This window comes from Melanaphis sacchari, unplaced genomic scaffold, assembly GCF_002803265.2.
Source record: "Melanaphis sacchari strain LSU unplaced genomic scaffold, SCAv2.0 Contig576_pilon_pilon, whole genome shotgun sequence".
Taxonomy (NCBI): Eukaryota; Metazoa; Arthropoda; class Insecta; order Hemiptera; family Aphididae; genus Melanaphis; species Melanaphis sacchari.
The window spans coordinates 2,117-21,646 of record NW_020271404.1 but is presented as its reverse complement, the minus strand read 5'-3'; the positions used below and the strand labels follow the sequence as shown (position 1 = coordinate 21,646).

The following is a 19,530-nucleotide window of genomic DNA, read 5'->3' as shown; positions in this document are numbered from 1 at the left end:
TGGTATGCTTCGTTCAGTTACGTATTGCTGAGCCTTCCGTGTCTCGCTGTCTGTCAAAATTCGTGTTGTACTGTGGTATCCAGCAGAACCTCCGTAAATTGTAATTCTTTTATAAGTTTCACTGTAATATAATTTAATAAATTATGGTATAGTATTTAACAGAACTATGTCTTAATTTAATCACTACTACTCGATTGTGGAAACGTCCATATAACATGTTGTGATCTAATTAATAAAACGTAACAAAGTATTCATTGTTGAAAAATCTAATAATGTACAATCAAAATATGTTTAGCTATTTTTAGTATTTACGCTTGATTGTGAAATTACGCAGCGATATTTTATATTTTATATCATGATTTGGATTTAGTAACACTAAACATTTATATGATAAATAAAAATAACACTAATTTACATTAACAAATCTCTAATGAAATATTACATATTTATCATTAATAAAATTATATTATTGTATAGATATTGATAAAATGTACTTTGCATTAAATTCAAATAAAATATATCGAGGTACTTATATTTAAAAAAAATTCTTTTAGACAAGACAACCATCATCTTATGAAGAGTGTATGGTATATATTCAATCGTCCTATAATGCAGCGAATATATTATATTTATATCAAAAGTATAAAATGGCATTTGAGATTATCAACAATGGTAAATATTATGTTTTGAATTCGTGATTTGAGTTACTTTATTAAACTACAACTTTTTATTAGTATATTATTTTTTTAATTCATTGAATCTCTCCTATCGATTAGTAAATTGTTCACTTCAGATATTTTATGTATTTGTGTTAGAATTTGATTTATTATCATAACCATATAAATTTTTTTATTTATTTTTTTTAATCTAAATTTAATATTATTAAACAAGAGACTTGTGTTTTCAGGTTTGAAATATTTCGAATCAAATACAGAATTGTGTACTAGTAAACAAATCAGAAATGCAAAAATGTGGTCTATACTATTAATATCGTTGAGCTTCGATATAATGAAATATATGAAAAACATTTCTGACAGCCAAAAATTGGAAACAAAAAATAAAATATTATCTGGAATAAAGGAATATAATGAAGCAAATGACGGATCGTTTCCCATCTTAGCAATAATATTTGTTCGAAAATTATTTTTAGAAATGGTCAGTATATTCATTTTATGTACTTTCAATTAAATACAGTACTTCCTCGTTAACACGAACTCGGTTAACACAAATAATTGGATAACACGAACCAATTTTTCTGTCCCGAAAAATACATATACTTTAAGACAGGTATTTTTTTATTTTCTCGGTTTACACGAATTTTTCGGTTAACACGAAACTCGAACAAAATGGTTTAATTTCATTTTTTTTGATTAGCACGAATAGAAAAATTCCATTTTCTTTTTTTATTTTATTATTCGTATATCCTTTAATCTTTATTACAGCTATTGCTATGAAAGTAGTTTTATCGTTGCCTTATATTATCTCTCTCTTATTACCTACGTATTATAAACATCATATTTGTGCAATCTGGTTTGGTACTAATCGCTCTCGTTCAAATCAATTTTTTTATCGATCAATTTTAAATTGATTTTGTTAGTTAATTTTTCTAGTTTAAATGCAATGTGCAATAATAATTTTTATATATTTTTTGTGTGCATGATAAAATTTAGTATGTATTTAATATTTACGTGTAATTAATAATTTAAATAGATAAAATAATAAAATTAAATTTAAAAAAAAATGTAAAATATATATGAATGATTGGAAAATGTATTTCTGAATTTATGTTTCTACAATATAACTAAATTTTATGTTTATATTTCTTAATGTAAATTTTGTTGTTGCTACAGTATAAACTAATTTTATTAATATTAGTGTTGGATTAAACCAGGGGTCGGCCACCCGCGGCCCACAAAGCAATTTTTGATGGCCCGCACAAAGGTGGTTAATTTTTGTGTTTTACTTTTGTTCAATAACATTTTTCATAAAATTTTCAATATTATATAATTCTTTTTCCTTTATAAATAAAATCTAATCTAACCGTTTCATAATAGCAATCTTAATATATATAAATCTCATGTCACAATGTTTGTCCTCAATGGACTCCTAAACCACTTATCCGATTCTGATGAAATTTTTACAACGCGTGTAATTTGGTCCAACTTAAAAGACAGGATATAGGGTATGGACCTAACTCCTGTGAGTTAGAGATTTAGAGACCAAAACCGAGTTACACCGGTGGCACCCTCTAGCAGATAAAAATAAAATATAAATAATAATACAAAAATCGATAATAGCAGGGCTTGAAATCGATTAATATCGATAAAAATCGAAAAAAAAAAATATTATAAAAGTTACGTTACCATGGCCACAATAATTTCAATTTATTTTATTTTATTTTATTTTATTTATTTATTTATGTGCTATGATAACATGCCACCGAAAAAATCTAACTTCAACAACGCGAGCAGCAAAGGGTCACGACGCAAACGTGTTGAAAGAGCTCAGCAATTACCAGAACAAATGGAAACAAAAAATGCAGCTCAAAGAATTAGGACTGCAGAAAGTCGTGCACGAGAATCTCAAGAACAGCGTGACGAACGTCTGCAACAGAATATTACGAGAACGAGAGCGGCACGAGAACGAAACATAGCTACAGTACGAGAAAGAGATCGACAAAGGCAACGGATCAGCCGCTCATTAACACGTGCATCATTCGTTCGGCTTGCCTTTGATTATGCACCAGATTAACTACTCAGCGCATTCAATGATTGCTATCGGTGGAATGGATAAAGTATGTTAATATTGTCAGGCATTGAAATTTCGGAATGAAGCTGCCGGCATGTGCTGCGCATCAGGAAAAGTTGTGCTGTCACCTCTACCCGCTCCGCCGGAGCCTTTATTATCCCTTCTTACTGGCAATTTTGATGATTCCAAATTATTTTTGCGTAAGATACACAAATTTAATTCTTGCTTCCAAATGACGTCATTTGGGGCAACTAAAATTTGCGATCGTGCATCCGATGGACGTAATTTTGAAACTACATTCAAAATTCAAGGCCAGGTGTACCATAAAATCGGATCACTGATGCCAATGCCTGATAACAATCCGAAATTTCTTCAAATTTATTTTAATTTATTATTTTACTGGATGGTGGGCGAACAGCACATTCAACATTCAAGCTGCATAATAAACGACGTTCATAATAAACCAGATGCAATGTGTAACATCAAAAAGAATAGTGGAATAGCTGCAATGTTGCGGAAGAGTTCTATAATAAATTGGGATGAGTGCACAATGGCACACAAATATTCACTTGAAGCACTAAACAGAACTATGCAAGATTTAAACAGCAATAATAAACTTTTCGGTGGTGCTATCTTACTTTTGTCTGGTGACTTCCGGCAGACCTTACCGGTTATACCTCGCTCTACTTTCGCGGATGAGATAATTGCATGTTTGAAACAATCATTCTTATGGCGAAGTGTCGAAACACTTCGAATGACCATAAATATGCGATTACAATTGCAAAATGATCCATCAGCACAATTATTTTCCGAACAACTATTAGATATTGGGATCGGTAAAATAGAACTGCAATCAAATACGCAATACATTAAACTACCAGACAATTTTTGCACTGTTGTTCAGGATAAAAATGAAATGATTCAGAGTATTTTCCCGGATATACAGAATAATTATTTGAATCATGAATGGCTTAGTCAACGGGCGATTTTGGCCCCCAAAAACGTTGACGTTGACGAAATTAACTTCCAGAAAAAACAGTTGTTACCAGGCGATCTGATGTCATTTAAATCAATCGATACTGTTGTTGACGAAAATGAAAGTGTAAATTTTCCGATTGAATTTTTAAATTCATTAGATATCCCTGGAATGCCACCACATAATCTTCGATTAAAGATTGGTTCCCCTATTATTCTCCTCCGTAATTTGAAGCTAACTCAATTATGTAACGGTACGCGTTTGGTCATCAAAAAGATTACCGGAAACATTCTTGAAACAACCATTTTGTCTGGGAAGTTTAAAGGAAAAGTGGTCCTGCTGCCACGTATTCCGATGTACCATCAGATTCTACCATACCCTTCAAAAGGCTACAGTTTCCAATTCGTTTAGCTTTCGCCATGTCTATAAATAAATCTCAAGGTCAAACAATGTCCATTTGTGGTTTAGATTTGGAAAATCCATGTTTTTCTCATGGGCAACTATATGTTGCGTGTTCACGTGTTGAGAAACTGTCGAATCTATTTGTGTTAGCTAAAGACAGGTTAACCAAAAGCATTGTGCACCGATTGGTGTTAAATTAAATTAAAAAATTAAAAGTATTTATAATTTAAAAAATTAGATATTAACGTTTAAAAGTTTAAGACTGTCTGCTTAATATCAAGTGTAAGAACATTTAGCCACAGCAACGCGTGGCCGGGCAGCTAGTACAATTATAAATATTATATCATAATATGTAATTTTTTTTTTTTTTAATGTGGCCCTTGATGAACAATTGAAAAAAAAATGGCCCGTGTGGTTAAAAAGGTTGCCGACCCCTGGATTTAACTATACGAAAAATAATATAATAATTTATACTATTAAATTATTGTACATTATAATTATTATTGTACTTTAATAGGCGTATTTTTTTTAAACTACTCTGATAACTCGAATTCGTCCGTGTAAGTATAAATCGTTTAACACAAATTCGTGTTAAACGGTATCGGTTTACACAATTATTTTTTAAACAAACCGGTCATTTTGCGGTCCCGTCGAGTTTGTGTTAACGAGGGAGTACTGTAGTTTGATGAAATAAGTCTTGAATAATTATATAGAGTAATTAAAAAAAAAAATAGAATATAGATATGACATACAAAAAACATTAAGCACATCACATAAAGTTCAATTTAAAATTTTTAATTTGGTATGGATTGTAGAAAATAATTTTATTGAATTTTTTTATTTTATAAAACTTGATAAATTAAAAACCTGACAGTCCTTAAAAAATAGGTCATTAATTAATTTTATTTAAAGTTAAATGTTAATTAGAGCTACCTTTACAATATTTAACAAACCTTACTAAAATTAACTTGTAAAATTTTTACTTTAAATCATATAATTTATCTCATTATATCATCCATAGGAGACCTCTAATGATATGTGTAAAGAACTTAGAAACTGGTTACTTCCTAATCAGTTAGATATGTCCATGGAAAACGATGATTTATATAAGAAATATATTACCACGTACAAGTCCTTCTTAATTTTCTTTCATAATTCTGATTTGAATAATACTTTTAACAACATATTTAAAGCAATTGAAAAGCCAGTCTTAAACATAGAAGTAAGTACAATATTATAATATTAACCTTTGTAAAAACAATTTGAAAAATGTTTAAATATCAATATATCATATCTGGTATTCTTGTGACAGTAACTGGTTATTATAATATTTTAATTATTAATTACTCAATATACGAATATATATGCAAATTATACACTTTTGCAATATACATGTTAATATTGGTGAATAGATAAATATAAATTATCAAATAAAAACATGTAAAATATATTTTATTATATACCAATAATTTGAAAAAATATGAAACAATGTCAATAACCATTATTTTGGTTAGAGTTTTTAGTTTTAAATGGAAAATAAGTGAACTGTATAAGTTTATTAAATTAATTGATTAAACTAATAATAATTTGTTATAATGGACGTTTGATTGACATTTAACTTTTAGCCAATTAATCAACTATTCCTTTTTGTAGTTGTCTTATTATTAATACAGTGCTCGAATTAGAAAAATAGTATAAAGGGGATTATCTGACTTAAAAAAAAAAAATTAGCATCCCTTATAATGATTAATCTCAATTTTACCCGTGTGAGGCTACGAACACTAGCATCAGCATTACAAATTGAAGTATAATACACTAATATCATTAACATTTACCAACAATGAATAAATATTATTTTACTTCTCATTTATTAGAATAAAAATTAATAGTATACATTATTAAACATCAATAAATAATTAAGTAATTCATTTTTATTTTTTTAATTACACTCCATAAATTTTCATAAATATGGCTGACTTCAATACGTATGACTACGCTGACTACGTATCCAAGACATTACATACGATTCTGGTTTAAAATTTTTAACTGGAGGTTCAACACAGCCTATAAACCTATTAAAGAAGAAATATGTATAGAATTTAGTGCATTTCTTTTAGCAGTCACCAATTTGCTCAAAGAACTAAAATTACGTTCACATTCACTTGAAGATATTACAATTGTCTTAATTGTAGTTAACAGGGGGTTCAGATCTTGTATATAAAATTTATTTTTAGTTTCTTTAAATTCTCAAAAGCTATGTATTGTTGATTTTTCATCAACTTGAAATATTTTTACTAACCACTTGACGGCTGTATTACCGTATTGAATATCACAATTTTCAGGCCAATTGTTTTGATCTAATACGTCTGTATGCGCGCCAGTAACGTGCCCTATGGTTAACACTGGCCCACGAGTCAATTAAAGGGGTAATGGCTAGGCAACTTATTTTGATGGGCCTCACCTGGCTCAGGTAGGCCGTACAAGAGACAACGGAGAGGAAACAAACAACCTAACACAAAGGGTAGCAAGAAATAGAATTTATTTATCAGGGGGGAGTTCCCGGTGATCGGAATGGGTTTGGTGCAATGATCACCGAGATTACACAAATCGGGCTAATCCATAAACTAGGTACTTAAAACTATGATGATGAAGCTGAACGTGATTGATAGAATTGGACCGGAATCGACGACCTGTGCAGCCTCTCACACACCATGGCGGATGCTAGCGGTCTTACGCAGCGATGGAATATTATGACACAAATCCCGATCTCAGGTGATGCGGAGTTCGTGCAGAAAGTACACAACAGGAACGTATATATATAAATAAATTAACTCACGTTGGTTGACGGTAGTGATGGTGGTGATTTATTATAATAATAAAATAAACACAATAATATAAATAATAATAATAAAAATATCAATTTAGTCTTTCCGGTCGCAATGGCACGGCCAACGCAATTATAACAAAAAATACTGTCGCAATAATAAATAATTTATAGATGTAAGATTATGTCACATCATTAGCAACAGCGAATAAAACAAAAAATAACTGATACACAATTGCTTCAATAACAAAAAAATTATGTCTACAAAAAAGTGGTTGAATATACGTATAACAAAATGTAAACGGAAAAAAAGTTCGTACCTGCAATAATAAGATTGATAATAAAAGGGCGTTGGCCGCTAAATCACAACAAACTACAAAAATAATATACACAAAATGATAGCACAATACAGTGAGGCATAAGGCCGAATAATAATTACTTATACAACACATTAAATATGAACAAAAACAATAAAGACACATAATTAAAATATATATATATTACGGACTGATGGGTGGATGGAAGAAACGGGAAAGATAAGAACTGATTGTCGTCGCGCGAAGTCCCGTACCACCACACATGGCGAGCTTAGGCGCGAACAACGTTTGTTCGTCTAAAGGGCTCTTATTGAAAAGTTAGTCCCAATGGCTTGCACTCACAGGCTGGGTAATAGTAAATATAAAATAATAAAATGAAAAACGCAAATTTATATGTTGTATAACATGCCAATGGCATCACCGTAATATTGAAAATAAATAAATAAGTCAGAACAATATAGAGTTCAGTATCACGGGGATATGCACCTACTTATAATAATTTTACAAATTTTACAAATTATGAATAATAACTATGCCATAAGTATATCAAAACAATATAAATAACTAGACACGCCGTATTGGTATAAAAATACTACAAAATACATAGTAATAGTATAATATAACGCTTACGCCGTAACGGCAATAATACAAAAATAATAATCTTATATTATAAAACGAAAACGCTGTTCACTTTTTCTCCGCAAGAACAACCCTATCTTCTTCTTTTCTACTGAAGGCCTTGCCTTGTCGTTGTAAATCTGGTTCGCCATTCTTCTCTGTTAGAAGCCAGTCTTTTCATGTATATATATCGACTACAGTCAGCTTGTTTTATCATTTCTTCTATATATGCCTTCCTCGGTCTACCTCTTCCATTGTAACCATTTATTCGTCCTTCAAATATATTTGTCATAAACAAATTATGCCTGAGTAGGTGACCGAACATGAAAAAACACTTCTTTCTTTTATGGTGTTTAGTAGAATTCTTTTTTCTCCTACTTGGTTTAATACATCTACGTTACTTTTCCTTTCTGTCCAACTGATTTTCAACAGTTTTCTCCATATCCACATTTCCATGGCTTCTAACTTCTTTTTGTCTTGCCCATTGATGTTCCATATTTCGCAGCCATACAATAATATACCCCACACATAGCATTTGACAAAATTTTTTCTTATATTTATATTAAGTTTTTTGTTTGTAAGTAGCTGCAGTTTTTGCGTAAATGCTCTCTTTGCCATAACTATTATTTGTTGTCTGATTCCTATTGAGCATTTACCATCGCTTGTAATTGTACTTCCTAGATACTTAAATTGTTGGACTTGTTCTATTAAGTTATTATTTACTTCCGACTTCACTACGAGAAATTCTTTTGTTTTAGTCACCACCATTGTTTTTGTTTTATTTTCATGTGATATTCCTGTAATTTTTTTGTCATGGTGGTTAGAGATTTTTGCTTGTCTTTCTCTGATTCAGGTACTAAAGCAATATCATCTGCAAAATCGTATATAGTGGATCTTTTCTTCATTTATGCTTATTCATTTTTCTTAAGAATTTAATCCAGAAGCAATAATGCCATTTCATTCCATCAACTTTTTTACGTCCATTATTACACTTTTTGTATATAAAATCTAAATTTTTTAAAAGAACTTTCATGGACGATTTTGAACCCGGATAGTTGATTTTTTTCACGCATTGCTGCCAATATTTTTGCACTTGTAGGAAATTGATAATTGTCGTAAAAACTATGAACGGTTCTCCTAACAACTTCGTTGTTAAAAACATCTAGTAGCATACTTTACTCGTTTATAAGTTTTTCTTGGCGACTTGAATGAAGTAAAGATTCCGTCATTTTCTTCTATTTTTTTCCTTCTGAACAAATTCGCTTGACACTAGCAACGCTAACAGCACATGCTTCGACAATTACTTCACGTGATTTACGGAAAAAAGTTGCAAATTCAGAATGATTTTTGTTTGTAGCCTAAACTTTTAAGTAATTGTTAACACTAAAAATTACTGTTTTAGTTTAATAATGAATATTCTGTCGAAATTCTATTATAAAAATATTGTTATAAAATTATATCAAACAATATAACACTTTTTTAAAAAAAAGGCGAACAAAAACTCGTTAAATACTTATAGCAAAGGCAAATCGATAACGGTTGTAGTCATACTAGACTCCAGCGTATTACGATTATTACTCCTATTGTCTTGAAACTCCATGCAGAATTACCTATTATTTTTTTTCGGTGCATACTAATTGCGTCCAAATCATTTATCAGTAGGTAACTTGCGTCCCGCAAAAAAAGGGGCTTCATTCGATTGCGTCCTGTTTCAACCTTTTATATCTTTTTAGTATGTCGATTGCGTCCACAAGTCGGATAGGTAAATTATTTTTTCTTACATTTTTATGTTCCGATTGCGTCCAGTTATATGATATATAAACATAACATTTTGTAAAACGAATAGCCATTATTAATAATTATTTTAATAATAATAATTATACAAAAACTAATAAAAATAAATCCAAATATTTAAGAATAAATAATTTAAAAAGCGATATTTAAACTTATCAATTTTTCGAATTTCCTTATTTTTTTTCACTAAAAATGGTATTCATTATTAAGTGTAAACTTTAAAGTATCTTTCGATTCTAAGGCACTTGACGTACTAAATCGCTACGTGATCGTAAGTCGATAAGAGTACCAGCCATAAGATAAATGTTCGTAAACTCATCAAGTAAAAACCAATACGTGTTTAAATATACCTCCATACCATGTATGATAAAAATATTAGATTTAATATGTATCGTAGATACATATGTAATATGTAGATTTAATACGCAATCGGAACACGGAAAAGGTGGGCAAAAAATTGTTTACCTGCATCGACAAACTCCGAAAAAAAGGTCATAGCCTATTTGCGTCCCCGTATACCTTTTTAGGCAGCCTAGTTGAGTCCTGACATAAATAAAGCATAAGCATGGCCTCATCAAGTATTACAAAGTATTATTATATATTTATTATTTATTTATTGTATATGATTCCACTACATTTGATTAAATTACATTAAAAATACATTAACATAACATTAAAAAATAAAACTATACAAACAATTTATAGATTATTATTTAAAAAAAACATGTTCAAATAATTATTATGCATAGTTTAAAAAATATTTTATTATAAAATTGTCATTTGTCAATTAAAACTAAATCTAAGAGTAAACTAAAAAACGTTTATAAACCCGTAGATAAAATTTACACATACCTCATAATGTGTAACGCTGGACGCATAATATTTATGGACACAACTTGGTCATGACTTAAATGGCAAGTAAGAAGAATAATATGGTTGAGTTGCGTTCGCAAAACGGGACTCAAGTTACTTAATTTACTACTTGTAAAATTTACCTTTTTGCGGGACGCAAGTAGTATGCAGCCTTTTTTATATAAAGGAATGCAGCTGGTTATATGTATGTATAGCCAAATACTGGCCATACTGATTTGGCTGTGGATCCTTAACATTTAGTCTGTGCTACTACGGTTGTAGTACATTTTACTTAAGGGATTTGAAAAATCGTAAAATATAATGTAAGAATGCGCATTAACAAATGTTAGCTGACTTTTTAAATAGCGCACTAATAATTTCAAACGGAGAACCCCTGGTTACGCTTAAATATACCACTAGTAACGTGACGGTCACGGCTCACTTTTCGCTGGCCGTACTATAACAACCAATTATAATAAGTTACATAACATATTTATTTAGACATTTACAATATTTAATAAAACTTAAAGGTGTAACTTTTTTAAAGAAAAATTCATCCAAGTCGCTTTGCTTACTGTTATTTGCATCCATTATCAAACCGATACTCAAACTTAATGTAATTTAAAATAAAAGCTCAACGTAAAAAAGATGATTAATGATTATAAATTATAATAGTATTCGAACACAGACATGAGACATAATACGCACGGTCAAACTGACCAAAGTCCCCCTATGAGTGGTCATGGTGTAATTGGCGCCCGATTTGTAATCCGCGTACTGGTTGGCCGTTAACTTGTCGTCGCAGTCTTTTTGGTACCGCCGTCGTGTCCGACGTGCCAGTTATTTTGCGCATCGATCGTCCGACAATCGTGGCGACGTCACTGCGTTCGTCATTGTTTTTTTTATTTATCGTTCCGTTTTTGTATGAAACAGATATTGCGTAGCAAGTATATCGCAATTACTTTTCGCGAGCGATTCAGGTGATCGTCGAACATACAATTATGTGTGCGGTCCGGAGTTATGGTGCGACATATTGGTCGCGTTATGACACGTGGTTTTTCGGCACTTTTCATTATGGGACGTTTTCTCTTGCACAAGTGATGCCAACGTCTACATCACGTATTTTTAGACCCGGTAACACGTTTTCTTTTGAGGATGTTAACTCCCGTGCATGTGGTCCACTTTGTCGGCATTTTCTGCCCATTCATATTTTGGAAGTTAGTCTCTTATCACGATTGTAATCTAAACATATCATTGTAAGAATCTACAGATTCACACTCAGTTTATAGTGATAGTATTATTATTACTATTATTATTACATATTGTTATTATTTTTACTTATGCATGTTGCGTGCCAATTCAGATCCAGACTCAGGGTGTTATTTAAATGAAATTTACAACTCTTAAGAACAATAATGTGTTTATTACGTATAAATAAAGTTCATGTAACTGATACAAAAAGTGGCTGAGTGTTTTGAAGGTGCTCAGGTCTCTGTGGCTCTGGTACATCTTCTGTTGCTGGTCTCTGGGCTCCCTTATATATGAAAAAGCTTCTTGTTATTGTAGTCCATAGCCTTGATTTCCAGATATATCCTTGGAGTTGTTTTGATACTTGTTTTTGGAAAAACAATATCTAGGATGCAATCTGCTCCTAATTGCCAACACGTGCCAATGCAATGTGTTGTTGCATACGAGTAACCTTAATAATGCATTTCACTCGACCTCGGCACGCGTAATGCACTATTGCGATGTTTGTTATGATGTTGTTGAGAAGTACATAATTACATCCGAAAATGCATTATGATCCTAATGCAACGAGATTCATAATAATATGTATCTACTATCTTGTGTAAGAATATGTTTACTCCCCAACACGTGTCATGGTCATGCTGATACTAATATTAGCAATATTATATATTATATTATATATACTTATATTTAACAATGTTTCTCGTAGCCCATAACATGCATTATCATTTACCATTTATTTATTGTTATTGATGTTAAAATCTTATCCGTAATCTGACTTGATGTTATATAGTCATGTGTATCCTTATTTGTTACGATATTAAACGGAAACAATCCATTGCTGCGTAATTTTCGCGAATTTCATGTAAACAAACATTACTAGAAACGAGCAAATTTGAAATTGCAATAGTTGCATATTTTTATTACTATTCAGTGTTCTTTCAACAACTTTAACTAATTTTCAACAATATATTGTTCAGTGATAATATTAATATTATTTTTTTTAAGTGATAACGTATGCCGTGCCCTCCTGGAAACCGTGTTCAAGGCCAATGTCGCCCGATTAGGTTAATATAAGACAGTGCCTATATCCTGATATTATCCATCGTGATTTTATGATGGATATGATTATTATTTTTCTTTGATTATATCATATAATTATTTTGAGTCACAGATGTTTATATTAAACTGTAACATAGACATCCGTGTTTTGAGTTAATCGATTACCAAAGTTAATTAATAAAAAATTGCAATAATGATAAATAGATGAGATCTTTGACGGATTATATTTGACCGCGTTATTAATTATCATACAAGAAAAAAACTAAATTGAATTTTAATATCTTATAATTAGGTATAATTTCATGAAAACATGGAATAAAAATTACGATATTATTTTTAACAAAAAATGTTTCATCCCCCTTTCTAAAGAAAATAATTAGAAGGAGTTCGCTTAAAATACAAAAAAATAAAGAGGAGCTCCGTCCCTAGAGTCCCCCCACAACTCGAACATTTATTATTATTAATAATAATTTAATTATAATAACATTATTTTTTGCGATATTAACTGATATCAATCCTGATTGCGGCTCTGAATAGTGCGAATCAAACACGATGTGTAGTTCTACAGAATATAACATTATTAACTATAATAAAAATAAAAAGTGTTGATAGCATAATAGAAAATTACCAATAGGTAGATTAAATTTCATTACTTCAGTAGTATAGACCAAAGTACTTACGTATTACCTATTATAGTGACAGCATTGTTTTATTTGTTGTGTATAACTATTTTTTTTTCTAAATTCATCAGCTCATTGTTAATTATACAACTATTCAAATATACTATAAGTACGTACATAATTAAATAATTTTTGACTAATTTTAAATCACCTGTATATTTGTGTGAAAATTATAATTTATTTACTGATGGTTTAATAAACTATAACAATAAATACCTGCTTCAATTGATACGACTATACGATCCCACGAGGTTACAATTCATAAAATACTGGTTTATTATAAATTTATACATTCATGGTCCATACAGTCTACACTATTATTAAAATTTTGAATAATCTATAGTTGTAAAATATAAATCACTTTAAGGATTTCACTTCGAAGACACTTTACCCCTTTATATAATCGTGAAGTTACTTCCTCCTGGCGAAAGACCAGGGTGCCTCCCGGGAGCCAGGTACCCCGAAAACCCGCCCGGGGCGCAAACTTAACTTAGGCGCCGTAGTGAGTTCGTAATTTAATAATTATAAATATAAAAATATTTCCATTTTACGATAGTACAGGAAAATTCATTAATAAACTTATGAGCAAGTTAAAAAAGTCTTTATCTGAGTCAAGAATGACTGCCAATAACATACGTTTATTTAGATGAATATTGAAATATAGAAAAGAAAATGTTATTATTTCCAAAAAAAACTTTAAGTAACAAATTCATGTAATAAATAAAAAGATTAACCATACAGCTGTTATACAAAATAATGACCAAATAGAAAAAAAAATATTTAGATTTATCCTAGGACAATCCGTGCATATTAAACATAGATAACCATTATTATTTTCTTTGTATGCATTAATTTGTCATTGATAATAAAAAATTATAGTTAATGAAAATGAAAATAATGAATCCATTCCAACAATTAATCTTGAATTTCCTAAAATGTATGATATAACAATATGAGGTCAGCGATAATAAATAATAAATATAAACAAATAAAATAAAATTATGACTGTTTTATATAGAAAATAGTTGGTATCACATCAAGACACATAACTTGAAAAACTTATTTAAAAATTCCTGTAGTGACGTGATGCAATATAAAAACTGAAAATATGCCATTTAGTAATATTACCAATACCTGTGACGACAAATAAAATCTATTGTAAAGTTATACACTTAATCAACATATTGTTTATACAATGTTAACTTATTTACATTCTGCCAAGTAGGTGAACCACACATTGATTAAGTGTTTAACTTAACAATTGATCTTATTTGTCGTCATACGTATTTGTTATTACAAAATGGCATTTTACATAAATTCCACATAGTATCACGTTTTTTAAAAGTTTAAATACACTAAATGTAATGCAACTACAGGAATTAATTATAACTAGGATTTTTTTACACGGAGTAACATAAAAAGAAATGATTTGGGTGTGATAATAATAAACACAAACACAATTATTTATATGACAAAAGAACTTAGTGCTTAGTTCGCTCATAATTTAAAAGATGTTAATAATTTAGTAGTTTTATGATAGAATTAATTTTACTTCTAATGTTCGATCCGTTTGTCCATTGTACCCACTTCACGTTGCCCCGGGTCTTGGACATATGATCCACGACCGCGCTCGGTCACTCTTAATGTTGGTGACACTGTTGCGCCCGCCGCCCTGGTCCGGGTAATGATGCGGACGCCGCCGCCAACGGCTCTTTGTTCTCGTTCGTTCTGCTCCGTCGTCCGTTATTCTCACGTGCTCTCGTGTTTTTCGCAAATCGCATAATTTGCATATAGCTGCTTTTGGATATTGTTTTTCTTATGAAATATAAAGGTGATTACACGCTCCAATCTCACCGTTCGCTCGTGCTCAGCCATTCTTTAATCTTGTATACATCGGTGCGTGCTTCGTATCCGCGTGATAGCAGTTCGGCGTGCTCTGAATCCACGTGGTCGATTCCAGCTCCGGAGGTTTTCCACAGCTCAAGAAGGAAATGCAGATCAGCTTCCTTTCGTTGAAGTTCATCATCGAGGTCCAGCTCTCTTCAGGGTGGTGCTCCCCATTCCCCCCATATACATATATATATATATATATATATATATACGTTGTTAATGGTGCTCTCCTTATATTATTTTTTGTAATACATATATATTCCGTTTAATTATTATTATTTGTTCACTCATTTAATTACATCGTAAGCTCCCCCCCATCACTTCCAAGGTTCCGGAGGACCGTGTGATCAGTGACAACCTCGATAGGTGTTAGAGAGGCTCACTGACGCAACATCTAAAAACAATAATAAATATTTTTTTTTTTTTAGGATAGACTACTAAACTATTTTGCGATTGAATCGACATTAACAGAAGTTAACAAGTACATTCAAGAACATGATACAGACGAGTTTATTATGGACAAATTTAGTATATTTGAAGATTATGTAAAAAATAATAACGATTTGTTTGGTAATTCAGATTATGAATGATATTATAATCACTTACCCAAATCTATTTTTTTATGATTGACCTTTTTATTCTTTAGACCTGCGGTTAACAACTATTCCGAAATTGCGCATTTTATATGATAGGAGTAATACAAATTTTATAAAAATGCTTTATGAAGTAAGATTTGTAGAAATCTAATTTAAATTAAACTTAAAATGTATAAATGCTGATTTACAAAGATTAGTATTACTACAATGTCATAAGTGTAATGATAATATATTTATAAATATTTTCAGGATTTAAAGATGAAAAATAAAATTATCAATGAAAACATATTATATTTAATTCTCTCTTCGATGTTAAATATGAACACACAACCAAAACAATTATATAATGACAATAAGAGAAATGTCGAAATTGGTATTTACAGTAATATTATATTATCTTAATCATCCAATTATTACTATAAATCAAATAAAAAAATTTGTATTATTCAAAACAATTTTATATAATTTCATTTTGTAGTTAAACTTCTTTACGCAGGGTAGTGAGGAAAAAAAAAAGCGAACGGGCGGCCGTACGAACGCAAACGCGTACATGTCGTTGTGCGCAGCCGCGGATTGTCGTAGCTGTATTTTGTAAACGGCTATGGGTTTTGTCATTAAGCGCAGTGCCGTCGCTATATTTTGCGAGGCCCTAGGCAACAATAAGTTATTTTTTGGTGTTAAGTGTATAATTTTTCACGATTTACATTAATATTTTTGATTATACATAATGTTATAAATATTACTTACTAAAAAAAGATCAACTCAAAAATATGTGATAAATTTATTTTACTTGTAATACAAAAATCATAAAAAAAATCTTAATTTTATCAAAACTCAAAACATTCAAACATAATATTATATAGAAAACAAGAGTATAAAACTAATATACTTATACATTTTACACAACTTTTGAAATTATAATTTTATTATTTCAATATTTGTGTATTAATTAAAACGTTTTATTCTACTTTTTTTACTAGCAAATTCATCAATCAATGAATTATATTCTTCAGATACTGCTAATTTGTGTTCTATTGAGATAGTTGCCAATGAATTTAATCTGTTTTGAGACATCGTACTTCTTAAGTATGTTTTAATAAGCTTTAATTTAGAAAAGGATCTTTCTACCCCAGCGGAAGTAACGGGGATAGTCAAAAGAATTCGAAGAGCAATGGAAATGTTTTGAAAACTACCAGGTGATTTCTTTATCAACGTTAACGCTTGAAGAATTGTTGTATTATCATCAATAATATTTCGAAATATAATTAATTCTGAATACATATCAACTGAATCTAAATCTCTTGATGAACCATCAGTTAATAGAATTTGAAGATCCTTACAATGTTTCATTAGTAATTCGTCGTCCATATATTTTAATTTTCTAATATTATATAAAAAGCCAAAATTATTTTTGTACCAAGTAAATTGAGTAAATCGTTCTCTCATTGAAGAAATTGCGTGATCAATAAGTACATAAAAATAATCATATTTAAATACTAATTCAGCGTCATTAGTATTTTTGTCCTTTGTTTCTTCATATTCAAAAAAGGTCTTGGTTTTTCTTACTCTTTTTATTTTGAAAGTACACTCAATATTTATCGACAATGCAATTTCCCTAGCAGTTTTTTTCGCTTTTTCAAAACCATTTTCTCTATAATTTTCTAAAAAAGTCATTAATCCATCTAATAATTTCGTGCCTATTTCCAAATCTATATTCTCACTTTGTAAATGCTTACTAACTATGTTTACTTCCACAAGTATTTCGTACCAAATCACTAAACTCAATATAAATTCATAACTTTCGAGTTCGTTTACAACAAGGGTATGTGCTTCATATTTAGTTTTTGGGTCATTTGTTGTTTCCGAAACTTCTTCTAATGCTTCAATTACTTCTGAAATTTGAAAACGAATAGCTTTGACGCTGTTTACTCGGCATTCCCATCTTGTTTCAGATAATGATTTTAATGTCAAATATTTACAGTATTTTTTTAAAATGTCCCATCGGCTAGTTGATGATGAAAATACACAATAAATTTTTTGAATCACTCCAAAAAAACTGATAGCTTTTACAGAACTCTTAGCTATATCACCAAGTAATAAATTCAAATTATGAGTTGCACAAGGTGTAAAAAATGCTCTTGGATTCTTTTGTTTTATACGTGATTGAACGCCTTGATATTCACCTTTCATATTTGCCCCATTGTCATATCCTTGACCTCGGCAATCTCTTAACTCAATTTTGTACTCAGCTAGTTTTGAAATAAGAATATTTGACAAATTTAGCCCAGTGGTTGATGTACAGTGTATAAACTCTAAAAAATATTCTTCTACGCATGGTTCAATAGACTGATTTTCTGTATGTAAATTTACAATTCTCAACATAATGGATACTTGTTCTTTGTGACTTATATCTGGCGTACAATCTATCAACACGGAATAATATTTTGCATTCTGCACCAAACTAATAATTTTTTTTTTTATTTCATTAGCCATTAAATTAACCAATTCATTTTGTATTTCAGGTCCAAGATAGTGGTCAAAAGTCTCTTTACATTTTATTCTACGAACATGTTCAGAAATGATTGGATCGAATTTCTCCATCATTTCAATTAATCCTAAAAATTTCCCATTTTTTTCTGTATACAATTTATCAGATGATCCTCGAAAAGAATCATTATGTTGCGCCAAAAAATGTATAGCTGCTAAAATTCTTTTAAGAACACTTCTCCAATGTAACTTTTCTTTTTCAATTAAAGCTAAATACGCTTTATCTATAACTTGATTAGTTTTTAAACGATATTTTAGGTCATTCCATTTTTTAAGGGCTTCATAATGAATCATAGAATTTTCATGATGCTTTAGACTTGTTGACAAATTTTTCCAATCTTGAATGCCATTAGAAATAAAATTACAATTTTTAACATAATGGTTAAAAAGCTTACAGCAAAAACAATACACACAATATTGTGTCTTTTAGAGTAAATAAGCCACGGACGATTTACATTTTCTCCATTTGGCATTAGTCGATAATAGTATTTTTCAGTGAACCTTCTTGCTGGTTTTTCATCATTTTGGGGAAAATCGTAATTATTAATTTGAATTGGTCCTAAAGTTACAATAGTTGCTATAATATCATTAGAAATAATAGAAGGCCAATAACCAGGATCATCTAATTTACCATTCAATTCACTATTATTCATTTCTATATCTCTCACTTGGTCATTTTCATTCGTCAACATTTTCACTTTTACTTCTGTGAACATATCTACGCTTCTTATAACACTATCAGTTTGATTTTGAACGTTGTCGTTGTGATTAAAAATTTCGTCAGATGTCTGCACTACATCATTTTTAGTATTTATTTTTACTTCAATTTCTGCAGGATTTTTTATTTCACTAACCTTTCACAGTTAAAAAACCCTAATTTATCTAACGAGCCTCTTTGTTTTTTATAAATTCTTCTCTTTTTTGTTTTTTTAATCTTTTTTGGTGACCTGAAGGGAACGATCTATACTGATCACGA

At 30.2% G+C, this 19,530-nt stretch overlaps 2 protein-coding genes across 2 annotated transcripts; one reads left to right on the top strand and one right to left on the bottom strand.

Moving 5' to 3' along the window:
• Positions 1-554: 554 nt before the first annotated feature.
• On the top strand, positions 555-16,523 carry LOC112599963 (the record flags this gene model as incomplete). The annotated part of the gene is made up of 7 exons (XM_025347099.1): positions 555-672; positions 908-1,155; positions 5,148-5,348; positions 15,840-15,981; positions 16,058-16,137; positions 16,257-16,380; positions 16,504-16,523. Coding segments are annotated over 7 exons (918 nt in total), but the record flags the coding sequence as incomplete, so codon positions are not given.
• Positions 16,524-16,952: 429 nt separating this feature from the next.
• Positions 16,953-19,270, bottom strand: LOC112599964. The gene is made up of 5 exons (XM_025347100.1): positions 19,010-19,270; positions 18,510-18,944; positions 18,065-18,458; positions 17,505-17,899; positions 16,953-17,342 (listed from the first exon to the last, which is right to left on the bottom strand). The coding sequence occupies exons 1-5, from the start codon at positions 19,268-19,270 to the stop codon at positions 16,953-16,955; spliced, it is 1,875 nt and encodes a 624-aa protein (XP_025202885.1).
• Between the last annotated feature and the right edge of the window lie 260 nt (positions 19,271-19,530).

What these genes read in the sequence shown, in the direction of transcription:
- LOC112599964 (XM_025347100.1), bottom strand. Translation starts at nt 19,270, where the DNA reads ATGTTCACAGAAGTAAAAGTGAAAATGTTGACGAATGAAAATGACCAA. An exon ending in TAATGCCAAATGGAGAAAAT is followed by an intron (nt 18,945 to 19,009) that starts GTAAATCGTCCG and finishes TTTTGCTGTAAG; the next exon opens with CTTTTTAACCATTATGTTAA. An exon ending in CTGAAATACAAAATGAATTG is followed by an intron (nt 18,459 to 18,509) that starts GTTAATTTAATG and finishes AGTTTGGTGCAG; the next exon opens with AATGCAAAATATTATTCCGT.